Genomic DNA, 22,001 nt, shown 5'->3' with positions numbered 1-22,001 from the left:
CTTGTGTAGGGTGGTACATAAGGAACTGTTATATCTATTAGTTTGATCATACTCCTACCACTACGTGATGCAAGCATTGAACTAAACACACCTTCAGTCTTTCACATTAAAGAATTACAGTGCAAACAACTGGATGGAAAACATCAGTTGATGACAAATAGGGCATGAAGAGAACATGTCTCCTTTGTTTATAGTTAATAACAATAGATCATGAACCTTGTGTGACACAAAAAGCTCATGATCTCAATACAATAAGTAGAAGTGTCAAATTTCATACAATCCCCAATTGTATAATTTATATATACAAATTTAGCATAAGAGAGACTTTAGATCATTTGGCCATCGAAACAGAGGAACCATCAAATAGATTGAAGAGAAATAAGTAAGGTTAGGGCTAGTGAAAAGGTGGCTCATGCTATTTGCAATAAGGAATGAGTTTGTGTGAACATGTTGCTTATATGAGAAAATGAGGGGTGCTACAAGGGTGCATTCTTCACAAAACTTTGTGGGCCATATTCATTACACCAACTTATGTAAAGTCCATGGGTAATTTTCATTGCATGACTTACAACTCGAGCGATTGAACAAGGGTTCCACCTTGGAATTTCTATGGAGGTTGATGTGATTGTTGGCTTTTGGTTTTGCTTTACTTTGCTTAGCTCCTCATATAGGAGGTTGCCATTCTTAGAGGAGGAGCAACAATATTTAAACCACAAGAAATGTTACCTTGGAAGCAATAAGCTTACATGCATTATCCTTACGCGTAACCCTAAGTAGTTTTATGGCCCACCAAGAGAACTTGTCAATGTTTAATACAATCAACTAAGATCCAAGCTATGCCCTTCAAAAGAACCATATTCTTGCCTCCTCATATCTTTTGAATAGCAACACCACTTATTATGTTCCAAACCTTAAAAGGTATAGGTATTATCTTCTTGCTCGAAGTTCTTCTCATATCTTTTGAATAGCAACCCCTCTTCTGATGTTCCAAACCTCAACAAGTACATGTATTATCTTTCCGCTCGAACTCTTTATGCAAGGTTGAGTACTTTCATATTGTATGACATTATCTTTCTGCATTACAAAAAAACAAGAAATGGTAGAATATAATACTTTTATTAGACGCTTATAGACATGTAGTGGGGGAAATAGGGCATAGGATTCGAGCTCATGCACCTGATACACTTGAGCCACACACCCGAACGACGACGTCTCGACCCTATGGTTGAAATACATTTATGGAAGATAGGTTTATAAAGGTTATATGGGGGTCATACTGAGCTCCAATGGAATATCCCTTACCTTCAATTCAATGGGTAGGTAGGTAAGGTATCCCTGGAGGGAGGCTGGAACTGCCCCTCTAGTGAAAGAGCCTCAGGGGGAAGATTTGAATAGTGGGGCGACGCTGACGTGGCAGGTCGACACGTGGCAGGGGTATGTAGCCAGCTGACGTTTGGGTTTGCGTGTGAAGTGACTGACTGATGGGCAGAACAAAGAGTTTTGAAGGATTTTCCAAAATTTCCTAACAAAACCCAGAAAAGCAAACAAAAAAAGCTCAGGAGGCGGACTAAATGAAGAGCCGTGATAGGTCAGATGGACGGATGGGATTGTGTGATTTCCAACATTCGAGTCTTAATCCAACCGCCAAGGCTCTCATTCCATGTGAAAATCAAAACAGGGAGGGTGTGCCAGAGCCTTGCGTGTGAGGCAAATTGCAATGGTTATGCCTCTGGGCACAGTAATTGCTGCTTCTCAGAGGAATTTGGACGGCTGATCTGCCCTTTTCCGTCTGGTTATTAGTTCCTAATCCAGGCTTTAGTGAACCTGAACTAGCGATTAATCTGGCCTTTGTACTGGATTAGTGGTTTCGTACCGGATCATTAAGCAGTTTTTAGTTTTCTCCCCTCCTCTCTTCTTAGTCTCCCTCTCTGGCCTGATAAGCAGCCCCACTTTCACTCGGCCTTCTTTCTCTCTCTCTCTCTCTCTCTCTCTCTCTCGCCTCTTTTCTGAGTCGATCCCATTCTCTCTCTCGCGCAGTCTCTCTCCAATTCAGCCTCTGTCGTGTATCCCCCCCCCCTCCCCCCGCCCGCCCCCGCTTCGCCCACATCCTCTGCCTCGCCCTGGATGCATCGCCCACCTCATCACAGCAGCAGCCCAACTCCTCGTCATCACACCAGCTCCCTTTTTCCTGCCGTTCACGAATGGGCAGCCCCTTCTCCTGCCGTTGATGCACCTTTCTCCCTGCCATTAGTCTCCCCTGCCACTGATGCATCGCCCTCTCAGGAGCCCCCTTCTCCCCTGCCAACCCCCAGCTCCTTTCCGGCCATTCTATGAAATGGGCAGCAGCTTTTTCTCCTCCTTGGGCCCTCCTTTTGTGGTTATTTTACAACCCCCGCCCACTTTTTTGCCCTCTCATAGCCTCTCACATCCCCTGCTCGGCCTTCCCTCTGCCCCTTCTCTCTAGATCTCCAAACGTATAGTCTCAAAGCTCATCGGTTAACCTCTCATCTCACTCCTCCCTTCAGATCACCTTCCTTATTTTCTGCTTGCAGGTTGCCATTGCCATGGGTGGACAGGTGCAGCAGCCCAACACTGCCTCTCACTATGATAGTCATCACGGGGGCATGTTCCCTGCCTCGCAGAGCAGCGATGGTGTTGATGCCGCCATGGCCAGATGGCTTCAATCAGCCGGCCTTCAGCATTTGGCATCCCCAACCTCAGCACCACCACCCGCTCTCGATCCTCGCTTTCTGCCCAGTTTGTTGATGCAGGTAGAATATCCGTCAAAACTTTTATGCCTTTATTCTGACAATGTAGCTTCTTATATGAGTTACAAATATGTAATTTTCTTGTGAGGATACATTTCTGAACGTAAGGCCCCTCCTCAGACCTCTACCTGGACCTCTCTACATCATACAATAAAGGTGTGTTAGCGGTGGTTGATCGTGTACTTGTAATGCATTTCCTCCAGGATTATGCTAGGCATGGTATGCAAAGTGTGGAAGACAGACAAAAGCTTTACAGGCTGTTGAAATCCATTGGTGGTGGGGTAGAGCAGACAGTGGAACCATTAACTCCTCCTCCATATGGATCTGGAAGGCACAATGCTGTAGATGGAATATCATCACCTGAGCTGCATGGTGAAATGGGTGGAGGAATTCTGGACTTGCACTCAATGGATGACATTGAACTTCTTTCAGAGGTGGGACATGTCAGCATGCTTTCTGTTTCTGGTCATGGATGCTGATGTGACTGCTATTTAGTTAGGGTATTGTCTAATGCGATAGCTTGATTTGTGCATTAGTTAACTAATTTATGCTACTTGAGTTAAGACAATTGAGGGTAGACCTCTTCTCAGCTCAGTTGAATGCCTATCATCGCACATTAGACTGTACCTTGACTGGTGAAAGACTGAATTGCCCTCAATTCTTGGCCTTGGTCTGGAAAGATCATGATGTATTGCTGGATTGTACTAGTACTGGATGAATCTGATGCCCTGACATTCCAAGCAGTGCTTTCCTCGTGCAATAACATTGTATCAAAAGTGTAGATTGCAAGAACATTGCTGCAGAAATTGAATTTCTGCCAGTTCTAATGTCTCTGAACTGCAACTTGAGGATCATTACATTGTGAAACAGTGATTTGATTGGTTCCAAATGGCCAGTCTTTCATCATATCTCAACTATTGCCTTGACTATAACTATAGTAATCATTAGATTGTGTTCTACGAAGAACAGAGTGGGTATAGTAGGTTGCCTGCAATTTTCAGTCTAGCTTGTAAGGTTCTGTTGTTGTAAGTCTGGAAAGATGTGCTTGGTGCTGTTATTTGTGACTTTAAGTGACTTGTCCCTCGTCTTCTCAGCTTAGGGAATGCAAGGTGCTCCGAAACTGACCTTTAGGGTTGTGCTGCAATCTACAGTTTGCTCTCAATCCAAGACTTCTCTAACTTCAAACTGTTTCAGCTTGAAACTTTTCCAATCTCTGTGTCAATGGTTTTTTTATTACTGAACCTTGCATGGCTCTATAGGTTATCTGAATGCCATGATACCATGTTGCTATCTCATGACCAGGTCAAAGGTGTACTAGGATGATACATGTCGTACTTGTTGGATGAACTGGTGGGCCCTTGCCAACCAGTACGATTTCAGTGGATAGACCTAGGGTGAAGCTTCATTTTGAAAACCTAGGGCAAAGGCTTTTCCATGTAGGTAACAAGTTCAGTGCTTGCAACTTTGAAGTGACCAGAGCTGGTGTGGAAGTGCCAACTTATTCTCAGGTTTTTTGAGTGAACATTTGCATGTTGCTGTGACTTGGATTGTGGTGCAATCTAGATTGCCTTGCAAATCTTGCAGATGATGTGTATGTTAAACAGGCCATTTTAACTCTCTGCTCACTCAACATCTTTAGAAGATATTTATTGGGACATGGTAATGACAGGATACAACACAAGAACCTTTTGAGGCCTCTCCTTTTGGTGTCTTCACGGAGAAAGGCTATGACAACAATGATTCTGAAGCTTTGTGGTCAACAAATAAGCCACCAAGTAACAAGCAGAGACTAAATGATGGAACTAGTCCTATGAGGGCAGCTGTCCTGGAGAAGGAGATGAGTGGCAAAGAGACTACATCCAATCTTGCAAGAATCAAAGTTGTGGTATGTGGCTTTTGTGTTTATTATCCAACACAGAGAATCTCAGAATAGAGTTGTGGGAATCAGCCATCATCTTTCTGCCATTTTTGAAAAGTAAAGAGCATACTCTTGTGGCAGGTCCGAAAACGGCCTCTCAACAAGAAGGAAGTAGCTCGCAAAGAAGAAGATATTGTGACCATTGATGGAAATGGGTGCTCACTTACTGTTCACGAGCCTAAATTGAAGGTAATGAACTTAATGCACAGTTGTGCTCATGCTTTTATAACACTTCAACTGTGCGATATCAAAATGCTTTGCTGTGCCACTAGCAGCTCATAAACTACTATTTGTTAAAGTAGATGCTACTCAATATGCAACCTCTGATTATGGTTTCATAATTGAGTGCTGCCTTTCAATGAGAGTAGAGTTGAAACTGTAGCAGATTATGCATCTGAAATTTGTTTACTATTGATGAATAATGCAATGCAGGTGGACCTTACAGCCTATGTGGAAAAGCATGACTTTATGTTTGATGCCGTGTTGGATGAACAAGTCTCCAATGATGAGGTAGAGATGGGTTTTGAACTCTTCATTGCCAAGATTGGCTCTAAAGTTAACATTGCTTGCACCATATTGCAGCAGCAGCTAGCCGGATCATCCTTTGAGCACTGTGAAAGATGAAACTTTCACCAGCAATAGAAGTTAACTAAGTTACTTTTGTGAAGTTTTATTAATCACAGAGAGGAGCGATTACAAGGCAGATTTCATGCTTATGTTTCAGGTTTACAGAGTAACAGTTGAGCCAATAATACCTGCAATCTTCCTGCGCACAAAGGCAACCTGTTTTGCGTATGGCCAAACAGGTATTTTTATGGATGATTTACATGGAATTTTATCCAACTTTGGGGCTTTGGACCCTATCTAATAGTGTAATGTGAAGCATGCCGCAGAGTTCAGTTGGCATGCTGTGTATGCATATGTGGTCATTGCACTTCTAGTAATCCGGACAGCCTACTTTGTTCTGGTTTTTCTTTATGTCAGGTAGCGGAAAGACTTTCACAATGCAGCCTCTCCCACTCAGAGCTTGCCAAGACATTCTTAATTTAATGCAGCAGCCCTCTTACAGAAGTCAAGGCTTACAGTTGTGGCTCAGTTTTTTTGAAATATATGGTGGAAAGCTGTATGACCTTCTTAATGACAGAAGGTGTGTATTTAAACTTTTATTTCCTGTATTGGTTTGACTTTTTCAATGTTTCAGGTGGTATTCAAAGGTACATTTCTGAATTTACTGTGCTAGTATAGCATTTGGGTGCTGTATCCAAGGCCTTTTTCCTACTGTGCACATCAATGATGAGGGCCCTATGACAGTGAATAGTTGCAAAAGGCCTATGTTTCATCTGTGCAAGGGTCAAGTGTCTGATACTGCTTACAATTCAGCTTTCCTTAGCATTTATGTGCCACTATCTCATTCTCAACCTTGTGTTTTGTTTTGGTCAATCTTGCCCAGCCAATTAATTTCTTTATGTTCAATGCATGGTCAAAGCCTATGCTTCTTCAAGAAGCCAGTTTGCATCTTGATTGCAATAGAGAAGTTTCTCATAGAAGAAAAAAGCTAGAACTGAAGGCAGTTGTGTGTGTGCGTGAGAGAGAGAGAGAGAGAGAGAGAGAGAGAGAGAGAGAGAGAGAGAGAGAGAGAGAGAGAGAGAGAGAGAGAGAGAGATGATGATGATACATAGGCTGGGATACAATAATATACACATAGACATTGGGAAACCTTGATCCGGACTCATGTGTAGAAATTGACCTTGCCTTAATTTACTTCTTCTTGTCTTTGCCTTGCTCCTAATATGCTAACTTTATATGCAATATGCTTGATGGTTCAAAATCCAAACTAGTGGCAATGACTTGTTGTGTCCTTGTACCAAGCCTTAGGCATGCTTAATCTTCAGGATTATGAGGAAATATTGCAGGACATTTAAGGATGTTAGAAGAGTGCAGGATGCTGGAGTGTGTCTACGAGGATATCATATTGGTTGGAGGATGTGGATGTTTAGGCCTACACATTGATCTTCATGGTGATAGTTGATTCATTGATTCAAGTCATGCAAACAATAGTGTTAGCTGTGGTGTGGATGATATTGGGCATTGGTTTTAGCATTTTGGTAGTGGTAGCTAGATTCACCCAACTTGCTTGCTCACAAAATCTAGGTGGAGAAAGATTATTTGCGTGCAACATTTGCCACTAGAATATTGGTGCAAGTCTCCAACTCATAGCGGCCAAGGGATGAAGCAATGTCCCTTGAGCAATCACATGAGACTTTAGAATCAACAAAAACCAAAAGAAACACCAAGACACCTTTACTTGCTAAAGGATTGAAAAATGGTGGCACTCTAGTTTGCCTTTGACTAAATGGGAAAAATTTAAAATTGGGTTGATCCTTTGAACATGCAAGAGTCTCTTCGTTGCATCAAGACATGTCACATGTGACATCCACTTGAGAATGTAAATAAATCTTGATTGTTCTGCTAGAATAGGTTGAAATCTATATGTGAGTAGTAGTAGGACAATGTAGAAAAGGCAAAATAATGCAACTACTTGGAAAAAGAAAATGGAGCTTTGCATAGACATGCATGCATATCACGATCAAAAACAACCAGCCAAGCAAAATAAAACTATTCAAATGGCAATGAGAAATCTTAGCTTGACAAGCAGGGAGCAACAAAAAATATCCAAGTTTGATTTCAAATAGTAGTGGTCCATCTTGAGCAATGAGCGCCATAAGCATGATGAAAGAAGCTTTGCCTAATGTTAAATGAGCACAATTGGCAAGAAAAACCTTTGAGCAGTAGGCACATTCAGCATAGTCACAGTGGATGCTTGTCTTGGCTTGGAATGAAAATTCCGTCCATTGTTCCCATACATAATTATTGAGGTGGGGGGTGTTGGGAATACCACTTCAGTTGTCCCTCAGCGTTAAGTGTTGTCCCTCTTTAGTTTTGTACAAAAAGGCACCTTTTGTAGGACACATAGATTGATGGTAGTGAATCCAAGGCATTTTGATTTGATTCTAGAAGAAAGTCAAGGTACAAGGTTGTTGATCAAAAGCTCAAGTCATCCACCTTGGTAGCTTTTCTTGTATCTTAGTTACCTGGCAATTGATTTCCACTTTCACCTTCCATAAGTTTTTGGCAGAGCAAGTGTAGCAAAGAAATCTGTTTGTTGCTTCAGATCCATTGCTGAAAATGGATGGTGAAGGGTAAAACAACAAGAGCAAGGGGCAAGTGTTGATGAGAAACAAGTTGTTAAAAGAATATCTTGAATGGGCCTTTTTTAAAGTGTTTAGAAAAGTTGAGGTCAATGTTTGCTGCAAACATATTGGAGAGGGTACATTGGTGGAAACATGGTTGTAAACTATGGTGATAGCATAAAATTGGTTGAATAGGTGGTAGGTTTGATCCAATAGGTCACATGGAAGAGTGACTTGAGATTGTTTTGCCACTCATTTTATGTTACTATGTGGAAAACAATGGATGAGAATAACCAAAACCTGCCCATATCAAACAAGGTGAAAAGTGATAGGTACTATAAAATATTGCTTTACTAATTTTTTGTCAGAAACTTGACAATGACTAGGATTTGGTTGGGTTGAAGTATTGAATAAGGCTTTCTTTGGCTAGTTTCCATTTTTGAAGGTGCCCACCCTTCACTTTGACCCATTCACACTATGCTGCATCGACGAACCAATGCTTGGGGCCACATAAAAGTTTCCCTTATACTCTTTTACCTCTAGGTGAGGTGCTACTCAATCCAAACTCAACACTCCTAATGTGGTAAGAGCCCTCAAGCAAAAGATCCACACCCTACCTTGGAAAGCGAGGGGGTGCAAAAAAAAGGCCTTCCTAAACTCTATAGGTGGCCTAACCTCTTGATTATGAAAAAAAAAAGAGAGCACATGTGTATCTCAAGAAGTCATGGATTTGTAGCTTCTCTTAGGGAAATATAGTTGTGTAGATGGAATTTTAAGTTGGAATGGGAGTCATGGTGATGGGCAAACTCTATTGGGGCAGGTGGGGGACATTGGTAAAAGTTGTGGAGGAGAGGTGCCAATGGGTACCTTAGAAAGATTTGGGTTAGAGATACAAATAGACCCTTGAGATTGATGTTTAGTGCCAAAGGGATCAGAGAATTCAATTAGTTAATGTCTTGGACTTAGGTTTGTGGAAGTTACAAACACTCAAAGGTTCAAAGAGGTTAGAGACTTAAGGTTGGTTGAGCAAGCACTAAAATTGACTAGGGCCTTGCATTTTTGCTAGAAATTCAGTCATAGAAACTGAGTGGCAATCAGCTATGAATAGGGCCATGTAGGGCTGGTTTGGGCAAGGGAGGTTTGGGTATGGGAATAGCATCAAGGGTACTATTTGATGCAGGCAACAACAGCTGAGTGATCTTTTGGGGTTGGTGACAGCAGCTCTTGAACAATTTGGAGCATGCAACTTGATTTGGGACATCATTTGGGGCAGGAAACCTAATTCTAGGTATCATTCTAGGCAAGTGATTGCTGTTGGCCATTGTTTTTCATTCATTAAGAGAAGACTCAATTTGGCAACCTCAAGTACTCAAATTAAGGAGCAAATTGAGGATTAGGGTTGCTGGTTGCTGTGGACAACAAATTCTTCCAAAATTGTTAAAGATTGTGCCTCTATTTGTTGGAATGGGAGAAGATAACAATTGAAGGAACTTGCAAGGATTTAGTTAGATCTATCTCTAACTCAGCTAGTGTTAATTTGACCTTAGAACTAATTCTAGAAGTGGTGACAACTTATTAATGTACTTGTGTTCACATTACAAACCAAGTTCCAACTAACTAAAACATTGGGTATTGCTTGTAGAATTGGCAAGTTCTAACACCCCCATGTAGTGCCAATGTGATAGAAGTACAGGAATATCAATCACTAAAGGGTAGCAAGTACAAGGACTTTCAAAAACTGTCAAACTTCTCATATAGAAGTGCTTTGGTAAAAATGTCTGCAATGTTCTTCTGTGTAGGGACATACATCAAATTGATGTGTCGTGCATAGCATCTCTCTTTGACATAATGGAAATAAACCTCAATGTGTTTCATGCTCGCATGAAACATAAGATTTCGTGCCATCAATTGCACTTTGATTGTCGAAGAATGGGTGGAGGATCCTCTAAAGAAACCTGCAGTGCAGTTAACAATCTATGCAACCAAACATATTTCGCTGTTGGGGTGAAGGTTGTCGTGTACATAGCCTTACAAATGAGGTAGCCACTGTAGGTTGTTTCTTTCTTAGCCATGAAATGCATGAGTGGCCTAGAAAGAAAGTGCCCACTAGTAGGCTGTTGCTTGTGATTGAGTACCTTGCAAATATTTGAAGATCCACTTAAGAGCTTGCCAATGTATGGTTTGTGGGCTATGCATATACCTATTTACTTGAGATACTGCATATTGAATGTCAGGATGTGCATTGCAAAGATAAATAAGACAACCAACAGCTTGGCTGTAAATTGCAACATTAGACATCTCTTCACTATCATGCATAGATGACTTTAAGCTTGGCTTCATAGGAGTGCACATAGGTTTGTAATCTTGCATATTAAACCTATGCGACAACTTATCCACATACTATAGTGTGTGATTGTGACATGATGATACCATGCTGATTTTGGGTGAACTGAATTCCCAAATAATAGTATAGATAGCTCATATCTAACATAGCAAATGCATGTTTTAATTCAACTTTAAAATTCACAAAATTTCTCTCTATATGTCCAGCGAGCAACGTGTCATTTGCATAAAGAATGATAATCAACAAGTCTCCCCCTTTGTTCTTAATGTATAGAGTGTGAGTAATCATACTATTTTTGAACCCTTTGATGACCAAATAAGTGTCTATTTTAGAGTATCATGCATGAGGAGCATGTTTGAGACCATAAAGGGCCTTATGTAGCTTGTATACCATGTGTTGTTTCCCTTTAACCACAAACCTTGGAGGTTGTGACATATGAACATTCTCATGTAAATCTCTTTTTTCTACAGGCCAGGATACACACTTATTGAACATCTAGGTGGTCTCTTTAAGCATCTCTATTTGTCAGGTTACAAGAGATGAAGGACATTAGTGCTCCTAGGGTTAGGGTTTCTTGCCTGCCAGTTGGTCAATAGCCTGTGGTGGTGGTGCTTCACTGGTTGGTCCACTTTCTCTTTGGGTCCTCACATGGTGATTGTAGGATTTTTGGTGTAGCGTCTCATGGTTGTCCACTTGTGTCTTTTCTTGAAGCTCTTGTTTCCTTTGTGTCCCTCAATCTTTGTGAGCCTCAGCACCATTCAAGATCTTGATCAGCCAGTCTCTTTGGCATCTCATCTCAAGGGCAATAGTTCTTACATCTCTGATGTGAGAACTCAATCCTGAATGTGTCTTGATAGGCATGCTGAAAGCCTTAAATATCATGGTAAACCAAGATTTGAAAATGTAGTGTCCTTTGTCTCACCTCTCTGGTGATATGCTATCTGCATATGGCATTGATCTTGCAGGAGACTTGTATCAGTGATGATATATATGTACTCTTGTACTTTGCAGTTATATATAGGTTATTGTTGTTTCAAACAATGATATACGAAACTGCTGAAGTAGATGTGCTGAGCATTTCTTTATTTCTGTGGCATGGAGTACGGCCTTGCTCTATGATTTGGGATGACATGAGAATTTCTATCCTCTTTACACTTTTCTGCTTCTCAGTGCCTGCTTCTAGTTTCCAAAGTCTCCCTGGAGACTTAAGTTACTGCAGGAGATATTGAAATATCAAGGCATCTTTGCGAATGATGTAGTGATCCCAACTTCTAGTAAAATGTACTTTCAGCTCATTCTGGGAGTCGTTGAAGATCTTGAGTTGGATTCTTAATATCTGAATGCTTGTAGAAGCTTCTCAAGGTGGTGTTGCTGTTGCATTCAGGTACTGCTGTTGAGTTTTCAGCTGATTCCTGGAGGTGTTGAAAATAAATATTTTATGTTCCTCGGTAAACTGGTCTTGATGCTCACAGATCCTTATATCAAGGACTTTAAGTGTTGCTTAATATTAATGTGTTCATGAGACAAATGGCATCCATAAAAACAGAAGGTGTTGCGTTTTTATATGACAACATGTTTGAAAAAGTAACAGAGCAAGAGAACATGCACTATGCTGTATGGGAGTTTCTTATGAAAAATCTCAATTTGCAATCTCAAGATTATCTTCCCTGGGCTTTGGTTCAAATCTTATGTAACTTGGGAGAGAGGAAGGGAGGGAGAATCATTGTACTTTTTAAAAAGTTCTTCCAATGCTAGTGACCCCACTGTCTATTCCACAGAGACTGATTCATTTGGTTTGTGCTTTCAGGAAATTAATGATGCGTGAAGATGGCCGTCAGCAAGTCTGCATTGTTGGCTTGAAAGAGTTTCCTGTGTCAGATGTGGAGCTTGTTAAAGACTACATTGAAAAAGGCAATGCATCACGAAGCACGGGATCAACTGGTGCAAATGAAGAATCATCCAGATCTCATGCAATTCTTCAGCTTGTCATAAAAAAACACTCAAACAAGAAAGAGGAGAGAGCAGGGAAGCTTGTGGGAAAATTTTCTTTTATTGATCTCGCTGGCAGTGAACGCGGAGCTGATACAACTGACAATGACCGTCAAACCAGGTAGATTTTAAGCCTCTAACTTTTGGCCCAATTATGCATATGGTCGTTTCATATCCAATTAAGTTCCTGTTTAATTGCAGAATTGAAGGGGCTGAAATCAACAAAAGTCTACTTGCTCTCAAGGAGTGTATTAGGGCACTTGACCATGAACAAGGCCACATCCCTTTTAGGGGAAGTAAATTGACTGAAGTGCTTCGTGATTCATTTGTTGGTGATTCTCGTACTGTCATGATATCTTGTATTTCTCCAAATACTGGCTCCTGTGAGCACACACTTAATACACTCAGATATGCGGACAGGTAATAACCTCATGGAGCTGTTAGTTTAAGACTCTTGGTATGAGTATGCTTGCAGAAACAAATTCTTGTTTTTGAATGTTGGCGTCCTGATGGACAAGCTCAAAACAGACTCAAGAACATGGACATGCCTTACTTGCAAATTCAAATGCATATATTCCACAGCTTGCATGACAAACATTTGTTACTTGTCCGTTGCAAATCTAGTGTTCCTTACTGTGTTAAAAATGCCATGGTTTCTGTTTTTCAGAAAAGCTCTTTACAAAGTCTTCTGATAAATCAGTTCAGGTTTACAAGTATTTGAGAGCAAGCAAGCTCTTTGGAGTGTCAATATCCCAAAAACTAAGTCCAATTATTCATCTAAGGAGAGAAGGCTATTTGCACTTGAAGCTCTTCAGTATAAGCAAAATGTGTGACTTATCCTTTGACCAAAAACTACTCTTAAACAGACTTGGCAATTCCAAGTCTCACTGTTTTTGGTACCATAGTACCCACATGCTTATATGAGACACTTAAAGGCACAACTTGTGTGCTTGGTTTGCTAAGGTAAGTTACTCATCCATTTTTGTACGAAATGTCTCTTGATATTGGCCTTCGCTGAAGTCTTGGATCTGTGTCGCTCTCTCATGCCTGTGATACTTCAGTCTGTCTTGCTACACATGTTAATAGGGCTGTTTGAGAGGGCCATTTGTCAAACCCACACATCTTTACACCTGATGGGATGACAAAAAGATATGGTGTGTGACAACAGAGGATCAAATGTGCCAACTTTGTGGGATATAGGCAAAGAGTGAGGAGCGCTACATATGCTATTCTATTGCATACAATGACTTAGGGGCAATAGCATTGTCTTTCTCAAGATGCATTTGGACCAATACTATGGTGGACCATGGAGTATGAGGATTAATTTATCTAGGTCATTTTGTGGTATAGTTTAGATGTCATGGAGATACCCTTGTGAAAGATAGGTGTAACCTCTCTAGGCCTATGGTTAGAGAGTACTCATAGGTTTTGTCACCATGGCCACCAAAGAGCTTTTCCCCCCTTAACGACTACCCTACCTCTCCCCTAGCCATTGACGGGCCATCCTTAAGAGGAGTTACCTTGGCATGAACTAAATTTTGGCCAGCCACGACACCCATGACCCTAGTGAGAAGATCTTGTTGCCATCGTCAACCTTGAATTTGAGCCATCTTCACTCACTACAAGAGTGTCCACCTAGAGATGTGAGCTTGGATGATTGGAGCAATGGAGGTGACACCCTAGGTAGACCTACTTTATACTATAGTGACGTCATGGCGACAACTATTTTTAGGAATATAGACTTAGTCCGATCTTTGTATCTTGCACATAATGTCATGGGGACGTGTATTTTTAATGCTTTGCTTAGCATTCAGCTTATGCATTAACCAAATGTGTACATGTGAGATGCACATGTGATGTGCAAGTCAGTTAAATCACAATGACAGGCCAAGGACCGCCATATGTTTGCAGTGGATGTCAAAGGCAAAAGTTGTAATAAGTAATACTAGTCAAATACTAGTGGGTGTTGCCTAGTGTTAGTTTTGGCCTAGGGCATTTGATTGGTCAATAAATGTCAATGGGGACATTAGGAACTATGTATTAATTAATTCATTAATGTGTGTTCAATGGCCAATAAATGCACAGGACCTTGGGATTCAAAATGGCTTAGCCAATTTAATTGTGGATAGGCACTTTTCATCTTTGGGTTATGGACAATGGGTTAAATTAAATTTCAGAATTATTAATGCTCAAAATTAACGTAAATGGCTGAAAATCCCATTTGGAAGGTTGCCAAGTAGCAAACATTCCCATGCAAGCTGGATGAAAGGCTGTTGGGGTTGGCTGAGGTTGGTGGGCCATTCCGGCCTTTCTAGAGGTGGTGGAGGCTGAGAGAGAGAGAGGGGAGATGCTGCTGAACTGATCTACAGCCAACAGGGAAGCCATCAGCAGCAGTAGGTGACAGCCCTAGGAAGGCCCAGAAGTGTAGGTGACAGCTTTAGCAAGCTCTTGGACAGTAGGTGACCAGTTTTGCAGCAGGTGCCAGCTTCCTTATGGCTGGTGACTGCTGCTTGGGGCAGATCTATGTGACAAAAGCCAGAAATTTCTCTCCTGAGCCCTCTCTCTCTCTCTCTCTCTCTCTCCCCCCTCTACCAACAATTCCTCAGCAGTTCTTAGCTGTTCACAACATATTTCAGCCACTGAAGGTTGAAAATAAGAATAATTGCTGCTGTAAACCCTAATTTACACTGAAATTTAGGGTTTACTAGCCACCTCGGGTCTTCTGCCAAAGAATTGAAGGATTAGCACCTGAAATCAGCCGCTGAAAATTGGGCATTTTCAGAGAAGCATCGGAACTCTAAGGAGGTGGGTGTAATCTTAGTGTACTTCTTCCAATTGCAATACAAGTCAAAGAAATATTGCTAGGGGCGCTAGTTTTGGGGCCAATTGGGAGTCCACTATCCAAGATTAATTGGTAACATTTGTATTTTAGTTTATATTAAATTATTGCTTGTTGTAATCAGTGTAGGTCATTTACAACCCTTTCGAGGAAGGAAGGCTTATTTTATGTGGACAAGCTAATCACTTGTCTAATCACCTTGCATGTTTGGTGTGCATTTAATTTTTGATAACACATTGTAAATTTTCAATTCAATTAACAATATCTAGCAAAATTGCAATTTTGTAGCACTACTATTGATTATGAGATTTACCTAATCTAATAGCATTGCTATTTAGACTTGAAATATCTATTCTATTATCTTTAGTCCAAAATAATCAAGCTATTTTTTTGTACTAATATCGTACCGTATCTTATAAAATCTTAAGGTACCATTTAGTATTGTATTTTATCGTACCGTACCGTATTGTACCTTTCATACTTGACAACTATGAAGACAATGTGCTAGTGGACTTATTGTCTTGAAAGCCCCCTTAACACTTTTGCACATTGTAGCCATGATTGTGCATTGTAACAGTAGCCACTAATATACCTTTTCATTGTAACATATTCGCACTGTATCCACCACTACCAAAGTATTCGCATTGTATCCACTACCAAATGTTATACTCCACTCGCACAAATAATGCTCTGTCATCAGGCCGTTTCAGCCAATACACCCCTATGAGAGAAAAGGGGAGGTGGAACAATTTTTTGTATTCATTTTCATCTTGCTCAAAGCAAGCTCATATTCCAAGTCTTCTGTATTTCCTTCTGTGTTTTTCGCAGTGTCTCTTCCTGTGGTATTAGAGGAAGAAATGCTGTAGATCAACTGCCATTGGGATTGAGTGTCTATGATATACCAGGCAGGAATATAATCAGTAGTATCTTGCTCCAAGATTTCTCCCATATGTGTGTGTGTGTAGGCTCAAGATCACATGAGCCATTGAAGGTGAGGCAATGATGCATTTCACCAATTCTTGTTGCACAATGAATGCCTCAACCATGCATCTCTAGAAGAACAGCTTTTGCTTCAATAGCAATTTGTTTGTGCAAATTTTACCAAGTTTGGATTTCCACCATTTAAGGGTTTGTCCAAGTGCCATGGGGCATTGCCATGCTTGTCAATCTAGGGTAGAGGTAATATGTACCTATATATGTTCATGCATGACAGGACTCACAAAAAAAAGGAACGAAAAGGCTTGGAGACCACCATATAAAGTTGACAAATTTGAGGGGAGGTCAAGCCATTGATGACTAACATATTAATGACAAATCATGAACAAAACCAAGGATGAAAACCTTGTTGATGCTATCTTCCTTCTGATGTCATTCATGCTTTCTGAGGTTGTTTGATTCACATTTATGACACCTCAAATTGCAAGAGAAAACTATAGTTGCATTTCCTAAACTAGGTCCCTTTCTCCACCAATGTTGCAGGACTATTTCTCTCTCCTAACATAATAGATCTGGGGATAGTTTGAGTATTCTATGTTTTTGTTTATGTAGTGCTGTTTCATGCAGTCTTTGTTTCAGAAGGGGGTGGGGGCAAGGAGACTTTTACCATATGGTACATTGCATAATGTTGTGCTTTTCTTTTTACACCAGCTTTTACTGACATGGGGGGTTGGAGAGAGGGAAGGAGGGGAGAGGGAGTGAGAGAGCAAATTCTTAGAAGGATCTATTTTTAATGACAATTTTCTTATCCTTATTGCCTTGATGTTAATTGCTTCTGTACATAATCACATTAATGGATAGTGTTTTCATAAAAAAAGAGTGGGCGGAGGGTGTGTGTTTGTTCATGCTATGCAAATCCTGCAGGGTGAAGGGCCTTTCAAAAAACAGCAACTCCAAAAGGGATCCAAGCCCAAATACAGGGGTGCAGACACAAAGGGATCCAACTTCTCCTGCGTCTGTTTCACCTGAGGTTTCTGGCAACATTTCAGAGTACAGGGCTGCAGAGGGATCTAAGAGGCCTGCGGAACAGGTCAATTTGTATGTACAACCTGGAGAACAAGATGGATGGTCTTCATCAAGTCATGGTGGGATGAACAAAGAAAGCAATAAAACAGCTTCCTTCTCAAATGAAAGAGATCGGGGGATTTACAGAGACAGCATGTCAAACAGTTTCAACTACCAGCGTGAACCTGTAACAACTGACAGAAATGAACAAGAGAGGGTATCTCCACCCCGTCGTAAAGTGGTAAAAGATGATAAGAGTACAGATCGGTATGGAGCATGGACTTCCAACGATGATTCCAAGGTTGACAAAAACATATCATTGAGCAAAAGAGGATCATATAAGGAGGAGCCTTCTATGAGTGGTGTCCCACCTAGATCTCAGGCTAATTCTGAAATGATTTTACCTCAGAATGGTTATGATAGTCATATCACTGCTATTCTTGAGGTAAGGGTGATCATTCTCTATGAAGCTGTTTCCTTTTATGCTTTGAAGGTTGCTCTTTTGTTTTTCTCATGTGTTAGTTAATCTATGTTTAAGCTCAATTACATGCTATAAGGATACGTATTCTCCCAACAAGTCTTTTTACTGCTGGCTCATCCCTTTATACTGCTGTTTCCAGTTTTGTGTTCCTTGATTATTCAGAATCTAAGATTGTTTGATGTGAATGAATCTGTGTTCCAAGATAATGATATCCAGTGCCCATGACCTCATGAGCTGTACTTGTTTCCTATAAAACGAATGAGAACAAGGTTGATTACCAGCTGAAGTTGGTGGGTGATGCACTGACAAACTTGTTAAGTTTGATGTGCTGTTTCTGGAGAGCATCTCCTTTTGATGACAGAGGTAATGGATTTGTGTTGGCAACCCTGATGAGGCTTTGTCTAGGGCATGTTTATAGGAATAGGTATGCCAGATTCCATCTGTTAAACGATTCCTGTTTCACATTGAGCTTGTAAAGCTTTTCTCTGTTGTAATGGTTCACAAAACCTTTTGAGCTTTAGATTGGCTTCACACTTGTGGCATTATGGGAGTAAATACTGCAAATGAGTCTTAGGTGGTTCTAAGATGCCTTGATTTAAACCAATGTTGTGTTTTGAGTGGCATTTTTAGAGTTTCCTGTTTAGTTTTCGACAGTCTCTTTGAGATGCATTTGTCCTGTTTAGGTATTTTTTCACACTCAAAAGTGCCCTGTCACATTACTGAGCTTAGATTCTTGCTTGCTATGGACATGGTTTTGGTGCCTCGTGACTCAGTGTAGAAGATATTTAGGGTTTCAACTCAAGATTAAGCATTCTCTTGGGTTTTATATCAGCTGAAGCATCTGTTGACTGCATGTTAGTCACTACCCACATAGGCAGATAATCACATTTGTTTTGTTAACTGGGTGGTCAGTTTGTTCTGCTTCTACCTGGATTTCCAATAGAGGTCATGACAATTAATGTCACATAGAGTGCTTTACTCAGAGAATGCAGATACAGAAAGCAGGTTTGACACATTTCTCAGTAATTTCAGGGCAAGACCTTTTCCACTATAACGGCCTTCCTTTCGAAGTGTTTCGCTCACTTGCTCAAAGGGGTTTCTAGCATTGATACCAAGCCCTGCTATTTAGCTTTTAAGGAAAACCGGTTCTTCAAGATAGTCAATCATGTGTTTGTAGGCCCACAATATCTTAGATGGCCTCTTTAATGTCCAAAAACAAAAGAGTGGGCTCAGCATAGTAGGTGGCACCTAGCTATCATTTTCCTAGACTTGAGAAGCACATGATTTTCCTAGACATTGAGAAGCACATGATAGAGAGGAAAGGAATTTTTTGTGGGTATCATGGCCAAATCAGGTTTTTATAAGGTGGATTTGTGGTGTGGCAGCTTTCTATTGAGAGCCTAGATTGGTGCTATTATTGGTGGAACTCTGAGAGCATTCCTTCTTGTGGGAAGATCTCTAATTTTTAACAAGTGTAATCAGTTTGACAACTAGAGAGGAAGTTCATTGAGAAGTGATATTATGCTATATTTGGGTTGATGATCTAAGTAGATGTAGAAGGATATCACCAAGTAGATGCAATCAAACTTGAAGAGGTTGAAACGGAGAACGCACTTCCACACTACAAAGAGGGATTACTTGGTTGTATAGATTCAAGCAAAAGATAGATCACTTGGGTCTATATATTGAAGCAAAAGATGAACATGCCATTGAGAAATGTCAAATGAAACAAAGAGAATCAATGTTTTAAAGAAATCCTAGCTACTCAAAGGAACTAGGAAGGGATCACAAAAATAACTTACCTTGATACAACTCAAGGAGAAGAAAGGAGAACTATTGAAGGTTATAGTTGCATGGGAAGTAGGGAAATGGGCAGTTTCTTGGGAGGATACTCACCAGTGCACTCATGTGAGGAGTATCATAAATCATGGGCATCCCAATGGCTGCCTACCTGCACCATGCTGTATGTAAGAAGCTCTCATAATTGGGGATTTGTCCCTTTTCTTTGTGCGATTGGGCAATCCAAGTGGAGTGTAACCTTGGTGATGTGCTATGCTTTTGTCTCTTATGCCTTTGAGGTGTTTTGGTTATTGCCTCGCCCCACCAAAAAATTTAAAAACGAGAGCTCATCACATATCATGTTTTTGTATTACCAATGGGAAACTCCAATTAAAGGTAAAAACCCACAACATATTTCAAATCACAGATTGCAGCCGGTATACCCAATGAATTGTTTAGCTATGTTAAGCACCATGTGTTTGGTAGTGTCCCAAATGAGTACACAAAGTATGCATTGTGGATAACATAGTTTTTAGTTCAAATATTCTGAAGTGAGTGATGCGCTGCGGAGATGCAATGTCCGGCGATGAAATGTCAGGTAAAGAGCAAACACGTAAGCAACAGCAGCGAGTGAGAGCGAGAGATGCAAGATGTTCTTGGGTACAATTGGAGTGTGTACCACTTTAGGTTTTTAGATAGATATATATGAAAGTACAAGTGTGCTAAGAGTGCGTTCACACCCGTGCACATATAAAAGGCACGATGGCCCTTTATTCTCAACAACCTCCCACCTAAAGGCAATGTGCCTTAAGAGGAGAAAAGAATCAGCTAAGTCTAAGTATGTACAAAGCTGAAATACATATATCTATCCAACTCCCATCATCTGTCGGCAATGAGCAAACCGCTCTGCTGGAAGACCCTTCGTGAGAAGATCTGCAGGATTATCATCTGTATGCACTTTGACAAGCTCAATGCTCTTGCTGTCAAGTACATCTCTGATGAAGTGATACTTCACCTGTATGTGCTTCGTCTTTGCATGAAAGACGGGATTCTGTGCTAGCATGATAGCACTCTGACTATCACAATGAAGAACGGATAACTCTGTAATGCCAAGATCTCCCACCAGACGTGAAAGCCATAAAGCCTCCTTGCATGCCTCAGTAGCAGCCACATACTTTGCCTCTGTAGTAGACAATGCAACACACTTCTGTAGCCTGGAGATCCAAGAGACTGCTCCTCCTGTGAAGGTAAACACATACCCAGAAGTGGACTTTCTACAGTCCGCATGACCAGCATAGTCTGCATCCGTAAAGCCAACGACAGATGCCTTCTGCTTTCCAAAGCAGATGCACAAATCACTTGTGCCTTTGAGGTATCTCATAATACCTTTTACTGCTTTCCAATGCTTTTTGCCAGGGTTTGCCATATATCTGCTAACCACTCCCACTGCAAAGGCAATGTCAGGACGTGTAGCAACCATAGCATACATCAAGCTGCCAACAGCTGAAGCATATGGAATCTTGGCCATTTCAGCCTTCTCATCATCAGATGTAGGGCTGTCCTCTGCACTGAGTTTCACATATGGAGGCAATGGAACACCAATTGGTTTCCCCCCCTCCATATTGAAATGTTGCAAAACCTTAGAGACATACTCCTGTTGAGATAGAAAGAGTAATCCTTTGGACCTATCTCTGAGTATTCGCATGCCAAGAATGTGATTTGCATCACCAAGATCCTTCATGTCAAAGCTGCCATGAAGACTTTGCTTCAACGAATCCAAGGCATGAGTATCCCTGCCAGCAATCAGCATGTCATCAACATACAGAACCAAGATAATTAGGCTGCCATCTGCGGCCTTCTTGGTGTACAAGCAGTGATCCACTTGACTTCTTTGAAAACCTTGAGACTGCATAAATGTATCAAATTTATGATACCATTCTCTTGGTGCTTGCTTCAGCCCATACAAACTCCGTTTGAGCTTACATACCATCTTCTCTTTGCCTTTAGCCACAAACCCTTCAGGCTGCTGCATATATATGTCTTCATGCAGATCACCATGTGAAAATGCAGTCTTTACATCCATCTGTATGAGCTCCATATCTTCAGCTGCAACCAAGTCCAAAAATGGTTCTCAATGTAGTCATTTTGACTACAGGAGAGAAGATCTCATCAAAATCAACTCCATGTTCCTGCTTGTACCCCTTAGCAACCAATCTGGCTTTGTACTTTGGCGAGGAACCAGAAGTGACCTTCATCTTATAAACCCATTTGCATGGAAGCGTTTTCTGCCCTTTAGGCAACTGCACCAAGTCCCAAGTGCCGTTTTTCTCAAGAGATTCCATCTCTGACAGCATGGCTTTATACCATTTCTTGCTGTCCTGTCTGTCCATTGCTTCCTTGAAGCATGACGGCTCACCACAGTCAGTGATCATGACATAATCAGCCACATTGTTTGCACCAGGAACGAATCTGTCGGGCTGTCTAGTAGCCCTAGACGATCTCCTAACCCAATGATCATTGTTTGCTGGCTGTTCAGCCTGCATATTATCATTTACAGCTTGCTGTCCCGGCATTTCAGCCTGCAAATCAACATTAACAGCTTGCTGTCCTGGCTGTTCCTGCACATTTAGTGGCTCATCATTATGGGCAATGGCTGGCTGATCATTTCCAGCATCATTTTCTGCATTCGCA

General features: G+C 41.0%; 1 protein-coding gene across 1 annotated transcript in view; it reads left to right on the top strand.

Moving 5' to 3' along the window:
* The first annotated feature begins 1,653 nt into the window (after positions 1–1,653).
* LOC148019810 (kinesin-like protein KIN-13A) overlaps positions 1,654–22,001 on the top strand; it is a 33,553-nt gene continuing 13,205 nt past the window's right edge. The window contains exons 1-10 of the mRNA XM_087699986.1: positions 1,654–2,771; positions 2,972–3,202; positions 4,438–4,653; positions 4,768–4,875; positions 5,119–5,196; positions 5,411–5,492; positions 5,671–5,833; positions 12,029–12,331; positions 12,412–12,630; positions 16,910–17,495. Coding sequence (XP_087556112.1) covers positions 2,565–2,771; positions 2,972–3,202; positions 4,438–4,653; positions 4,768–4,875; positions 5,119–5,196; positions 5,411–5,492; positions 5,671–5,833; positions 12,029–12,331; positions 12,412–12,630; positions 16,910–17,495 — 2,193 coding nt within the window. The 5' untranslated portion in view covers positions 1,654–2,564. The remainder of the gene's footprint in view (positions 2,772–2,971; positions 3,203–4,437; positions 4,654–4,767; positions 4,876–5,118; positions 5,197–5,410; positions 5,493–5,670; positions 5,834–12,028; positions 12,332–12,411; positions 12,631–16,909; positions 17,496–22,001) is intronic.

The sequence above is a fragment of the Lygodium microphyllum genome, chromosome 19 (assembly GCF_053477565.2).
Source record: "Lygodium microphyllum isolate KBCC chromosome 19, Lygodium_microphyllum_v1.1.10, whole genome shotgun sequence".
Lineage (NCBI taxonomy): Eukaryota > Viridiplantae > Streptophyta > Polypodiopsida > Schizaeales > Lygodiaceae > Lygodium > Lygodium microphyllum.
Note: the sequence above shows the minus strand (reverse complement) of the source record. Positions and strands in the feature narration are given on the sequence as shown.